The sequence below is a fragment of the Chionomys nivalis genome, chromosome 4, assembly GCF_950005125.1.
Source record: "Chionomys nivalis chromosome 4, mChiNiv1.1, whole genome shotgun sequence".
Lineage (NCBI taxonomy): Eukaryota > Metazoa > Chordata > Mammalia > Rodentia > Cricetidae > Chionomys > Chionomys nivalis.
The window spans coordinates 86,453,656-86,467,805 of NC_080089.1; the positions used below are offsets into that span (position 1 = coordinate 86,453,656).

General features: G+C 44.1%; 1 protein-coding gene across 4 annotated transcripts in view; it reads right to left on the minus strand.

Moving 5' to 3' along the window:
• Syncrip (synaptotagmin binding cytoplasmic RNA interacting protein) overlaps positions 1-12,269 on the minus strand; it is a 36,525-nt gene extending 24,256 nt beyond the window's left edge. For 2 of the 4 annotated variants that reach the window (XM_057766584.1, XM_057766582.1), the window contains exons 1-6: positions 12,061-12,193; positions 10,607-10,766; positions 9,793-9,911; positions 9,568-9,675; positions 6,406-6,519; positions 6,130-6,306 (exon numbers count right to left, since the gene is read on the minus strand). In XM_057766584.1, the coding sequence (XP_057622567.1) occupies positions 6,130-6,306; positions 6,406-6,519; positions 9,568-9,675; positions 9,793-9,911; positions 10,607-10,754 (666 nt within the window). In that variant the 5' untranslated portion in view covers positions 10,755-10,766; positions 12,061-12,193. Of the gene's footprint in view, positions 1-6,129; positions 6,307-6,405; positions 6,520-9,567; positions 9,676-9,792; positions 9,912-10,606; positions 10,767-12,060 lie in introns of all 4 variants that reach the window. The other 2 variants (XM_057766581.1, XM_057766585.1) reach the window with 2 other exon arrangements.
• Between the last annotated feature and the right edge of the window lie 1,881 nt (positions 12,270-14,150).

Genomic DNA, 14,150 nt, shown 5'->3' on the forward strand with positions numbered 1-14,150 from the left:
AATTTTAAAAAGAAAAAAAGAAAAACCTTGGTGGTACATGTCTTTCATCCCAGTAGTCAGGAGGCAGACGCAGGTGGAGGATCTCTGAGTTTGAGGCCAGACTGGTCTACAGAGTGAGTTCAAGGACAGGATCCAAAGCTACACAGAAACCCTGTCTCAAAAAACAAAAATCTTAAATATAAAGGAAGATACATCCAAGTGATTCCAATGGATCTAATTGCCACTAAGAATATCTTTTAGCCGGGCGATGGTGGCACACGCCTTTAATCCCAGCACTCGGGAGGCAGAGGCAGGCGGATCTCAGTGAGTTCGAGACCAGCCTGGTCTACAAGAGCTAGTTCCAGGACAGGCTCCAAAACCACAGAGAAACCCTGTCTCAAAAAACCAAAAAAAAAAAAAAAAAAAAAAAAAAAGAATATCTTTTAAAAAGGCACCAAATTACAAAGTCTCCTATTTATGCACAATTAAAACGTTATGACCCTATATAAGTACCTGTATCAAAAGCAGGAAAAAAAATGGAAAGGTTAAAGATGAGTTTACAGACCAATCAAAAAGGCTACATGGTCATCTATGTCAAGTTTCTGTATTAGAGTTAAAATATACTATTATTAATACATAATATATATTCAAACCGTAACAATACAAATTTGGATTCTATTTATTAAACCATGGGAGTGTTCTAAAACATCTTAGTCTATTTACTGGTACTCAAAAATCATGTTAATAGTGAAATATATGTTGTCACTATTTAAAGCTTCTGGAGCTCATCTAGAAATGAGAATCTGATAGGAAAAATGTAGACTACAGGAACAGAAAGCTGATCTGGCAGTTAAGAGCACTGCTGCTTTTGCAAATGACCAAGGTTCGATTCCCAGCAACCACATGGTGTTTCACAACTATCTGTAGCTCCAGTTTCACAAGATGCCCTCTTCCAACCACCTCTAGCACCAGGCAAACACACAACCCACATATATACATGTAAGCAAATCATTCAGACATATAAAGTGATCTTTTAAAAAAATTCCACGTTAATGCCAACTTAATCCTTTCTTCCCCACCTCCCACCCTCCAAGAAGTTGAGTCTGGTATCAACAGCAAAAATTCTCTATCAGTTTTAATTTAATAAAATGGTTGTCTTCATTCACGTTACTACTCCAACTTTAAAAGGCTTCTGGATTTTGTTTTTTAAGGGCTTAGGGAAATGGCTCAGTCATTAAGAGCACCAACATGCTCTTCCAGATGACCCAAGGTTCGATTCCCAGCACCCACCTGGCAGCTCTCAGTCCTCTGTTAACTCCAGTTTCAGGGATCCAACACCCTCTTCTGGACTCGACAGGCACCAGGCACACAAAGTGGTACAGATTTACATGCAGGAAAAACACCCATACATGTAAAAAAAAAACACTTTTTAAGCTACTTTATTGCTACCGAGCAAAAATGGTATTTTACATCCCAAGCAAATGATTTTTTAATGTGTCATGTACACATGTATACAGTAGAAATCGAGCTATTTGACACTAGGTGTCTTCTTTTATCAATTCTCATCTTATTTTTAAGACTGGGTCTCTCAGTGAATCTGGATAGAGTTTACAGGTAAGAACAGCAAATGAGTTAAAGGGATTCTTTGTTCCCATCCCCCAGTACTTGGATTACACAAGTTTATCACCAAGCCTGTCTTTTACATGAGTGCTGAGGATCTCAACTTGTATCTCAAGATGGCATAGCAGGCATTAGGTCACTGAGTCATCTCCCTAACCCCGAGGAGATGATTTCTAAGGCACTTCTTTCTACAGCTTCAAGAATGCCTTCACTTCACCTCAACTAACTTTTGATACCTCAAAGGTTACCAGACTAGAGAGAATGGCTCCCTGAAGAGCTATATCATATTCCCTCTAAAACAGAAGCATTCTTTGTTTTTCAAGACAAGGTTTCACTGTAGCTTTGGAGTCTTTCCTGGACCTAGCTCTTGTAGACCAAGATGATCTCAAACTCACAGAGATCCGCCTGCCTCTGCCTCCCGAGTGCTGGGATTAAATTGTGCACCACCACACCACCCGGCTAAGAGAAGCATTCTTTTTTTTTTTTTAAGATTTATTTATTTATTTTGTTTACAGTGTTCTTTCTGCTTGTGTGCCTGCAGACCAGAAGAAGGCATCAGATTTCATTGCAGGTGGTTGTGAGCCACCATGTGGTTGCTGGGAATTGAACTCAGGACCTCTGGAAGAACAATCAGTGCTCTTAACCTCTGAGCCATCTCTCCAGCCCCGAGAAGCATTCAAGAACAAAGTTGGCACTAGACCTGGAAGGAGGTGGAAGATCCTTGGACTTCCCACAAGACAGGGAACCCTGACTGCTCTTCGGGCTGCTGAGGGAGGGGGAGTTAGTTGGGGGAGGGGGAGGGAGATGGGAGGCGGTGGCGGGGAGGAGGCAGAAATCTATAATAAATAAATTAATTTTTAAAAAAAGAACAAAGTTGGCTATTATTTAAAAAAGAAAAAAAACTAAATTTCCTGAATTTTCTTTAAAGAAATCAAGAAACATACTTTTCGCCGGGCGGTGGTGGCACACGCCTTTAATCCCAGTACTCGGGAGGCAGAGGCAGGCGGACCTCTGGGAGTTCGAGGCCAGCCTGGTCTAGAAGAGCTAGTTCCAGGATAGGAACCAAAAAGCTACGGAGAAACCCTGTCTCGAAAATCCAAAAAAAAAAAGAAACATACTTTTCTAATGTTAAGACTACATATTCAATTCTACTCATCAGTAGAGATTCAAGCAACAGAAAACTGCAAAATATACTCTTTTCTTAAAATGATGGTAACCATACCAAATCTGAAAGTCAGAAAGATACAGTATACAGAAGTTTTTGATTTTCAAGCCAGTTGTGGTGCTTAAGAAGTTAAGATTCAGAAGAATCCCAAATACATGTTTTCCATGGCTACACGCAAGTTGGAAGCCATCCTTTGGCTACAAAAGACACTTTAAAAAAAGGTGATCAATTTTAGAGCATTTCAGAATATTTGGTTATATATGCTATGCTATTATGCCAGCAAATTAAAGACTACACAGTAAGTGCAGTAGTGGCATAACCAACCACTAGCTTGGATAAGATCACCTTTTTTGTTGTTGTTTTTCGAAACAGGGTTTCTCTGTATCTTTGGCGCCTGTCCTGGAACTAGCTCCTGTAGACAGGCTGGCCTCGAACTCACAAAGATCCTCCTAAGACCACCTTCTTAAAGAGAATACAGGTCCACTACTGTAAAACCTGGTGAAAGTCTAAGGCTGGGGAGGTCACAGGCAGGCGAAAGAGGTTGGCCATGTGCTGTTTTGTTAACTAGACATTTAGTTAAACTGTCTTCTAAACATTTATGGATTCCTTTTTTAAAAAAAAAAAAAAATTTGACTATGTTGGCTGCAGGTATCCAAGGAGGCCAGAAGATGGTGCTGGATACCCTGAAGCTAGATTTACAAGTCTATAAGCCACCCCATGTGAGTACTATAAACTAAACTGGGGTCCTCCACAAGAATATGTGTTCTTCATTGCTGAGCCATCTCTCCAGGCCCCCTAAACATTTAAATTTATATTCATACACTAGTGATGCTCTCAGCCTTGGGCATAGAAACACTTATTGCAAAGAATGATGCAGAGACTCATAATTAGTCAAAGTACTGAGAATAAGGGACTATTGATTGCTTGGTCTAAATGAGTCAATTATATTTTTCTCTCCAAGGCTCAGGGGCAGCACTGAATTGAGAGTAGAAAGACTGTCAGAGTTAGAAAATGGGGAGGAGTACTATAAAGCATGAACTTCTGGATATGACATATCTTTGCAATCACAGATACAGAGGAGGAGTTGAGCTGCCTTTAACTCAAGGATTAGAGAGGGTCTCAGGAGGTCCCACCCTTCCCTGTGGAACAGTTGGACGTTCATAGCAATGGTGGGGGACGTTAATTTCTTCAGTGGTGTAACCACTACAAACTGTCCAGGAAACAGCCTCCTGCTCATTCTCAGACTAGTTGGGAAAAACAGGTTGTCAGCAAGAGGGGTAAGGGTATGAGAAGGTAATGACCGAGGACATAAATATGTTATCTTATATACAGGCATGAAATTGTCAGAACTAAAAAATAACAGTAAATAACCCAAATTTTTTTAAAAAAAAAAAGTGCATGGTGGTGCATGCCTTTAATCACAGCACTACAGAGGCAAAAGCAGGCAAATATCTGAATTCCAGAGCTGTAGTGAGACCCAGTCTCAAAAATAAATGAACGAACAAATAAAGCCTCAGAAATCTGAGGACTTCTAATTCAAATATCCTGCTTATCCTCTTTAAGAATTTTCAGGGTGGGACTGGAGAGATGGCTCAGGTTAAGGCTGTTCTTCCAAAGGTCCTAAGTTCAGTTCCCAGCAACCATATGATTGCTCACAACTATCAGTTAGGATATCTGGTGCCCTCTTCTGGCCTGCAGTCATACATGCAGACAGAACCCTGTATACATAAAAAATAGGTAAGTCTTTAAAAAAAGTATTCAGGAGAAATTAGCCTTAAGGTTTTAAATATGTTTAGATTCCACAAAATTTAACAAGTACCTAACATAGTGAGTTGTTTACAAAAATTACAGGCATGTGGAAAAGGAAGATTTCTGGAAGTTTGAAGCCAGCGTGGTTACAATTTCAAGTTATAAGTAAGCTAACACTACATAGTAGAAAATAGGCCGGGCATTGGTGGCGCAGGCCTTTAATCCCAGCACTCGGGAGGCAGAGGCAGGCGGATCTCTGGGAGTTCGTGGCCAGCCTGGTCTACAAGAGCTAGTTCCAGGACAGGCACCCTGGCTCTTATAAAAACATTTTTGTAATTTAAAAATTAAAATATAATTACATCATTTCCTACTTCCCTTCATCCCTGCAACTCCTCATATACATACACTCCCTTGCTCTCAAGTTAATGGCCTTAATTATCGTGATGGTGTATGGGGTGGGGGGTGGGGGTGAGCACATGCACGTGCGCGTACACTATTGGGTTTCTCGTCACCCTACCAGGCTGGCCTCAGTCATGGTAATCCTTGTGTCTCAGGTGCATTCAGGCATGAGCTTTCTCAACCTTTCTGATCCGTATAACTTCATGTTTTAGAAGCCATGAATTCTTAACATTTTTAGAATTAGAAGAAAAAATTAGGTTCTCACCTAATACATGGTGTTTTTGGTTGTTGTTGTTGTTTGTTCTTTGTTTTTTCCAAGACAGGGTTTCTCTATAGCTCTGGAGCCAGTCCTGAAACTTGCTCTATAGACCAGGCTGGCATCAAACTCACAGCGGATCTGTTTGCCTCTGCCTCCCAAGTGCTGTGATTATCTGATGTTGTTAAATCAAATATTCCCGCCCACAATAAAATCCTTTATGTTGCTATCATCCTGATGTCTCTGAGTGTTGGTTGGTTGGTTGGTTGGTTGGTTGGTTGGTTGGTTGGTTGGTTGGTTGGTTGGTTGGTTGGTTGAGACAGGATTCTCAGTGCAGCCCTGGCTGTCCTGGAACTCACTCTGTAGACCAGGCTGACCTTGAACTCAGAGATCCCTTAGTCTGAGTACTAAGATTAAAGGCATGCACCACCACCCAGTTGAGTATTTATTTTTTGATTTTGTTTTATATAAGTGTGTGGATGTTTGGCCTATATGTATAGCAAATGCAAGCCTGGTGGCACCAGAAAAGGGCAACAGATCCAAGAACTAGAGTTACAAATGGTTTTGAGTTGCTCTCTGGATGCTCAGAGTTGAACCTGGGGTCTCTGGAAGAGTAGCCAGTGCTTCTAACAGCTGAGCCATTTCTTCACTTCTCTTTTGTGAATTTGTGAAGGGAAAAATATCCAGGTATGAGAAAAAAACCTTTGGGAGCCACATCATAAACCTTTTCACAGTCCCTTAAACTTAAAGATATATCCAAAGACAGATGTTTCGGTAATCAACTAGGAATTCTATATGACCATCTTGAATCTTATCCACTATCCCTGTTATACAATATCATCAGAGGAAATGTAATAGGCACATTGCCTCATCAGCACTTCAAAAACTGCCTGATATGGCACATAAGAAAAACCTGACATTAAAGATAGAAATTGTAAAGACAAAAGGGGGGGCAACTTACCAGTTTAACAGCTTCTTGTGCTGCTTCTTTTGTACAAAAAGTGACAAACGCATAACCTCTGTTGAGACCAGTGAGTGGATCCATCATTAAACGAAGATCCCATATAGGCCCAGCTTTCTCAAATAATGGAACAAGTTCATCCTCAAATAGATCTCTGGGGATCTTCCCTACGAATATCTGTAAATTAATACGAATTTACAATCATGGAGAATTCTTTAGGAAATTAGATGCCTCTAACTTTTACTACAAATGGTACAAGTTTTTAAGTTTCTTTACCTCAGTGCCAACAGAAGGCTGCTGACCTGAATAAACGGAATCAGGAGGTGGTCCCCCATACTTCCTCTGTCCAGTAGTCACATCAAGTGTGTAGCCTGTTCTTTCCAAGAGTGCCTTGAAAAGTTCGAATATTATTAATGCTTGATTCACATGTTCACACACATACAGTTAGGTCAATGCTGTTCAAATCTTAGCAACATTCTTCCATATAATGTGTATGGTCTGTGTTAGAACTCTTCCCTTTTATGTATACTTATCAAAATTTCAGGACTCTGTAATATTAGTTTTTAGTGTCCAATTATTTACTGAGCAATAAAAAAAACTAAAATCCATCAATAACTTAAAATATATCCACTCTTAACAAAAATTTAATTAAAAATAACTGACAATTTGATTACTTCCCAACTCTGCATTTATTTTATTTTTTTATTTTTTTATTTATTTTTTTTTTTGGTTTTTCGAGACAGGGTTTCTCTGTGGTTTTGGAGCCTATCCTGGAACTAGCTCTTGTAGACCAGGCTGGTCTCGAACTCACAGAGATCCGCCTGCCCCTGCCTCCCGAGTGCTGGGATTAAAGGCGTGCGCCACCACCGCCCAGCCAACTCTGCATTTGTTACCCAATAAATTCTTGTACCCAATCCCCAGACACACAGTGCCATTTACGGGCATTTTGTGACCGCTAAAGATACCACTCCACTCCTTAAACCAGGCCTATACAGTTGGAAGTTATGTGAAAAGCTTCTTTATTATCTGGTGCTGAAGTACTATATACCACACAGCATGGCTCATTCAGAAAAAAATAGCCAAAATGACTTTGAAAATTGCATGAAACTACAGCAATGAAACTTCTACATTTAGTTCCCTCAACTGTTAAAACATAATTAAGAGCTTCTCTTCATCCTTTATTTTAAGTAACAAAAGGACATATATACTCCATTAAGTAATAAAACCCCCAAAGTCCTATTCTAAGTAAGGAAACTACTGAGTTACCTAGCTGACAATTCAAAATAAAAAGACGTGACAAAACTTATCAAAATCTCATTGAATGACTAGACACTGAGTCACCTCAGTCCCCCCAAATTTCATCCTTTCCACTCAAATAGAATCACAAATGAAATTGTGGGTACTATAGCCCAGAGGTAGGGTGTTTGCTTAACATAACCTGTTCAGAAACAAAGTGTAAAAAAAAAAAAAAAAAATTAATCACTGATTTATGAAAATATATCAATTTAAAAAGTATTCACAAACTTTTTAACCAAGTTTCTTAAACAGCTGTATGTTCTAAGCTTTTTCATTACTCAAATTTTACTCCTTTAAAGGTTTGACAATACAACCAAATAGGCTACCATTCCTTTTGTTCATAGAAAATCTTTATGCTACAAAAGATTTTTTAAGCGTAATATTCGTATGTCCCAAATAACACTGTCAATCTAGGTAAAAACTAATTTATCACTCTCCATCAAACATTCTTATAAAAATGCCATAATATGGGGGCTGGAGAGATGGCTCAGAGGTTAAGAGCACTGGCTGCTCCTCCAGAGGGCCTGAGTTCAAGTCCCAGCACCACATGGTGGCTCACAGCCATCTGTAATGGGATCAGGTTCCCTCTTCTGGCATGCAGACAGAATACTGTATACATTATAATTTTAAAAAAAATGCCAAATTTAAGTCCCATTAAAGTTTATTCAACCCTCCTCCTTCCAGACTTTCAAAATATTTTAATAATTCCTCAATCACTGGAATGATTGCAATGTAAACAACTAAACCCAACTTTTAACAAAAAAATCTAAATTATAATCCAAACTCAATGCACTCACAGCTAGACATGTGAAAACTCATGATTTCTGATAACAACTTCATATTTCAATCGTGTTCACAAATCAGGCTTCCTTTTCTAATACAGGCAAAATATCACATTTATGCCCTTCTTAGTAACTGGTTTTCTTAAACCATAACCTTTGCCTCAAGAAAAGTGGAACAATATTAAAGAACACCAACTTAAAACTAACAAACCATATTCAACTATACTCACCAAGACAAACATTAAAAATCTAGCTAAATGAGACCATTTAATCTCCTTTATGACCTTAAAAATCAACCAACCAGAATTAAAAAAAAAAAAACCCAAACTTTCACCCCTAACCTAATGTCTTCCCTTACCACAATGAACAGTACTATTGTCAAAAGTTGTTTTTAGAATATCAGCCAGGCAGTGGTGGTACACATCTTTAATCCCAGCACTCGGGAGGTAGAGGCAGTTGGATCTCTGTGAGTTCCAGGCCAGCCTGGTCTACAAGAACTAGCTCCAGGACAGGCTCCAAAGCTACAGAGAAACACTTTTTTTTTTTTTGGGGGGGGGGGGGAGTTATCCTTGGGCCTGGAGAGATGGCTCAATGGTTGAGGGCACTGGCTGCTCTCCCAGAGGACCCAGGTTTAATTCCCAGCACTCACTTGGCAGCTAACAACTGTCTTTAACTCCAGTTCCAGAGAACCTGACACCTTCATACCAAAAGCACATAAAATAAATCAATACAAAAAAAGAGAGAAATAACTATCCTTACTAACCCAATTTAAGAAGCAATATTAAAATTTCAAATTTAGGCCGGGCGATGGTGGCGCACGCCTTTAATACCCAGCGCTCGGGAGGCAGAGGCAGGCGGATCTCTGTGAGTTCGAGACCAGCCTGGTCTAAAAGAGCTAGTTCCAGGACAGGCTCCAAAGCCACAGAGAAACCCTGTCTCGAAGAAGAGAAAAACAAACAAACAAACAAACAAAACAACAAAAAAAAAATTTCAAATTTATCAGGACCCAAGCCTCCCAAGAAAAACAATCATCCATCTGCCCCCAGTTTTATTTGTCAATAACCTGTTAAGTATGAATTTAGACTTAACCATGAATCTTTCTCTTTTTAATTTAGAGTGATAGTACAATTTGGAACATTAGTGGCCAGACAAAATAAAAACAAATTATTATGAAAACCAAAATAAAGAATTTGGTAAGTTACTTTTCAAAATCTAGTCACTAGAAAACAATAACCTTAGAAATATACTCATGCCACACCCCGGGAATAGTTACCAAAGCTAGAAAAATTAAAAATAAATAAATAAAATAAATAAAAACAAAAAAACAAGCTTAAGCTACAGAAAGTTTTTAAAAACATACCTTAATCTTTGCCTCATCTGGTCCTTTACTAGAGTCCGCTACTTTGGTCCCTTGTTTCTCTCTCTGCCTGTAAGTCTTCATGACTCCACATAAAAAGGCACTTTTGTTCTGTAAAGAAATTTTCCATTCATATTAACATTACTATTATGTCTGTATCTAATTAAATTTAAATGAGCAGATCAAAAGTACTTTTTTATTCTTTCTACACTGACATTAAAACATTACCTGAACATGAGAGAGATCACTGTCTTTAAATTGCTGAAGTACTGCCAATGCGCCGTCTTCATTGAACTCTTTTAAAGCTTCGATAGCTCTTTCATCTAAATCACTATGTGCAACTAGCCCTGGAGAAGAGAAAATTTAGTTAGTTATCACCTTTTGAAATTTTCAAGTTATTTCTTCATCAAGTCCTGTATTGGCCAATACAGGTACACATGTGACAACGATTCTATTCCCCTACATAAAGAACAAACATACTCTAGCCATTCTGAACTAAGTCCTCTCAACCACACAAAAGGAGTCAACATATTTTACATCCCGTTTTGTGTCCAAGTAGTCCTGAACACTGCAGTATTTCTACAGTAAATAGATAGGCCTACAAATCCTAAGTCAGCCAACAAAACACCAAGCATAACAACTGAACATCTACTCAATGTCAAGTGCCACTAGAAAAAGGAACCACCACTCCAAAAAAGACAAGAGAACTAGCCTACAGTTACCAAGTTATTAAACAAGAATCCTGCTTTAAAAATACCCCAAAAAGTCACATGGGCTGCTCTCAACATTTAGCAGCTGTTGCTACTATCATATACTTAACCATCAGGCCAGACAGCCTTTCCCTGGGGAGGTCTTTTCCCCACTTCATCCCTCCCTTTACACTTTAAACTCTAGATCAAACCTAAATTAACCAACTATCAGAACAAGGCAAAGCTCCAGTTCCCACATTTATTGGAAACCACAAAAAGTTGCTATTTTAGCTCAAAGCCAGAAATCCAATAGAAAAATTTCATAATGTAATTTTGCAAGTGTTAGTTCTTACCTGCAACGTAAATTTCATCTAGTTTTTCAGCAACTTTCTGTGGTAAACCAGCATCAAGCAATGTCTGAAAATTTTCTGAATGGATAACTGCAGAAGTAGTATCCATGGGCTCTTCAGTACCATTTCCATTAACATGTTCTGTAGCCATGTTTCCAGAGATCTGTTCAAACGCAATAAGCAAAATTAAACTAGGATCTTCAAAAAGAATATAGGACAATGACAGTCCCAATCTTTACTTTCTCTACCAATAACTACAACCAGCCAGCCAGAGCCTCCCTTGAAAGAAACCTTAAAGTCACCGTCACCTGACAAGCCAGATTTGGAGCCCGGGTTACTGAAGGACCGATTCACTACATTCTTCCTGAGCACCACCCCTGACTTCACCTGCGAACACTAGCTAGGAAGAACCTTATTACAAATGAAGCCCAATCAGCACAGGGACCAGCCCAGCCTGCCACATGCAGCAGTTCCACAACGGAGAATAAGGTGTGTGTGAAGAAAGCAACGCTGGGCTTGTCTCTCTCCAAGGTAAACCAGAAAGTGCGCTTTTCCCGCCTGCCGCTTATAGATCAGTAACAACAGCCAGCGAAGAACAAAGCGCTCACACAAGCCACCTTCCCACCACCCAATTCCTCCACCCTTCACCCCCACACCCCAAAGCCCGCCCCCGACTCCGCACCCGGAGCGGCAGCCTCACCACTGCGGCCGCCAGGAGCCCATTCGAAACACGTGCTCTGCGCCTTCAAATGTCCTACAACTTCCTTCAACGGAAACCCACCGAAGCACCGGGCCAAGGCGGTCGTCACCGCCTCCCCACATCACCCCGCAGTCGCGGTCCGAGCCCCCCGAACGGTGCAGCCGCACAATCTCGCCCCTCAACACCGAGGCCGCGGCGGCGCCAGACCACGGGCTCTCCCCGCCCCCCAGCGCCGCCGTCTCCGCCGTGACACATGGCTCTCCGCCCCGGGCGCTCCCCAGGCGCCCGCGACCCCCGGCCTCCCGCACCCCTCGGCGCAGCGGCTGCGGCGCCGAGGCCGACAGCCCGCGCCGGGAGGGCGTTCCGCCACCAGGCGCACGCCCGCGGGAGCCGAGCACCGCCCAAGCCCGCCGGCCAGCCGCGGGACAGCACCCGCGCCTCTCCGCCCACTCCCGCGCCGCCGGCCACGACAGCACCAAGTCCGCCCGCCGCTCGCGGGTCCGCGCGGGCCACGGGGCTACCGAGGCGCCTCCTCCCGGAGCGCCGCAGACAAAGCCCAGCCGCGGCAGCACATGGAGAGGAGGAAGTGGCGGCGCGGCCGCGGCCTACTCCCTGGCAGCCCCGGCCAACGTGCTCCTCTCCCCCTTGGAATCCATTTTCCAGAAAAGCCGGTTTCTCCCCGCGCCGCCCTCCCCCAAGCTCCCTCCACAATGTCATGGAGCTCCCCTCCCGGAACCCGGGTGCCGGCGGTCGTTACCTTCCCGCGGGGCTGCGGCCGAGGAATCCTGTCCGACCGGGTCGGCTGGCGGGGAACGCGTGCTCGCTGCTCCCTGTGTCCGGCGCGAGTGGAGCTGTTGTAAAATGGCGGCCGAAGCTCACGCCGCTGGCAGCAAACCCGATCCAGTTCCACTCGCCTCCGAGCGCGCTCCCAGTGCGCGCGCGCGCCCCCGCGTGACCCCCCTTCCCTCCCCTCCCCGGCGCGTCCGCTTCTCTCACTCACTCCCTCAGCCCCTGCCCTCCTACAGCTCCTCCTTCTCCCCCTGCCACCTCCGCCGGCCGCCGGCCGCCCTGGCCCCTCGGCCTTCCTGCTTCCCTCGCCGCACCTCCTCCCCCAGCGTCCCCACTCCCGTCCGCGGCCGCTCGGACACGAGTGGCCGCCCTGCTCCTCCTCGCTGGCACTCTGGCTCACGCCCTCCCTCGCTAGCTCTCTCGGCCCGTCCCCAGTCCCTGCCGAGTCGCTCTTTCTCTCTCCCGCGCTGACGTGACGACGCAGCCGACGCCTCGGGACGCGCGCCCGCGGGCCCCGCCTCTCGCCCCGCCCCTAGCTCCTGGTGGGGTGGGGGGGACGAGACCCCGCCCTTCCGCCGCGGCGGCGGTGAGGGGCCAAGTGAATGAGAGACCCGCCCTCTGTGCGGACACTCCCTCGCGCTCCGCGGGCGGGGCGGCCTGCTCGGCGTGTCCCACTCGTTCTTTGTCAGGAGACGGGCATCTCCCCACCCCGCCCTCCCCGCCCCCCACCGCCCCAGCACCGGCCCTGGGCTCCGAGGGTGCCCGGCACCAGTCGCCCGCTCCGCCGGGGCCTCCCGCCGCACCGCGCCCTGGACGCTCGGGAAGCTGCAGGCGCACGTGTCCCCCGGGGCGGGGCGAGGCGAGGCAGACAATGGGGCTGCGGGGGAGGGGAACCGCGCGTGGGGGATGGCAGAGTTCGGGGCGACCGGGTGGCGGGGCTGGAGTTCGGGAGTCACCCCGGGGAGTCCCGGGTTCCACCGCTGGACAATAGGGCATCCCGCGGCCCGGCGCGCGCCGGGCTCCGCTTCCACGAATCCCCTGGGCGGAGGGAGGGGCCCCGCGCCGCGCCGCGGGTTCGCGAGGAAATCCCAGTGCCTCCCGCCCGGGGATGACACGGAGGCCAGATTTGGAAGCTTAACCGGCCCGATGGTGTTGGGTTGTGCAATATTCCGTTTCTATCCCTGGCCTTTTAAGCAGTTGAATGCTCCTCCTGGCACACTTTGAACAACTTGAAGCAGCACAAATCTTCGTGACTAGGACAACTGTGAGGAAAATGTCTGTGTTTCTTTTCAAACATCTTGGCAACTAGATGTTATGTGAAGTGACATTTCCTTTGTAACCGTTTACTAGGTACAAGAAAGACAAGACAAAGGCGTTTGTGTCTCAGACGATATGGATACTAATTTTATCCAGACCAACTGTAATGAAAAATAACACTTTATGCAAAAAAAATAAAAGCTTATTTTTGGAAAGCTATTGGTTCCTCCCAAATGAGCTTTATGCTAAGATAACAAGCCAGGAGTCCAAAGAAAGTTAGACAAACACTCCTCAAAGTGCCTAGGCACATAAAATGGAGCTTTTTTTTCCGTTGGCAGGTGGACAAAATGGGAAATACTTTTGAAGTACTATCTAACCAAAACCTGCTTAATAAGGCTCTGGTAATCCTTGCCTAAATCTCTTACTATCAAACATATTCCTGCTATGGTATTTGATTAATTTAACAAGACATTTTAGTTCATACCCCTAAGGTCTGGATAATGGTACCAATGAAAAACAACCAAAATGTTAATAGTGGTAATAAAAAAGCCTATGGATTAAATAAGGTGGACAAAGTTTGAAACCTAAACTTTTATTTAAGGATTCCTGAATACAAGAGCCTGCTTAAAAAGTGCTGCTCCCTAGGGCTATGTCAAGAACTCTCAGATGGAAACCTCTCGATCTCTGACCTAAATTCCTTTTGTGTCTCAGATATTATTTTTCCTTGCACATCTGTAAAGATCTATTTTAATTATCTGTATGCATGTATCAGCATGTGAGTGTGCACTTGTGAATGCAGGT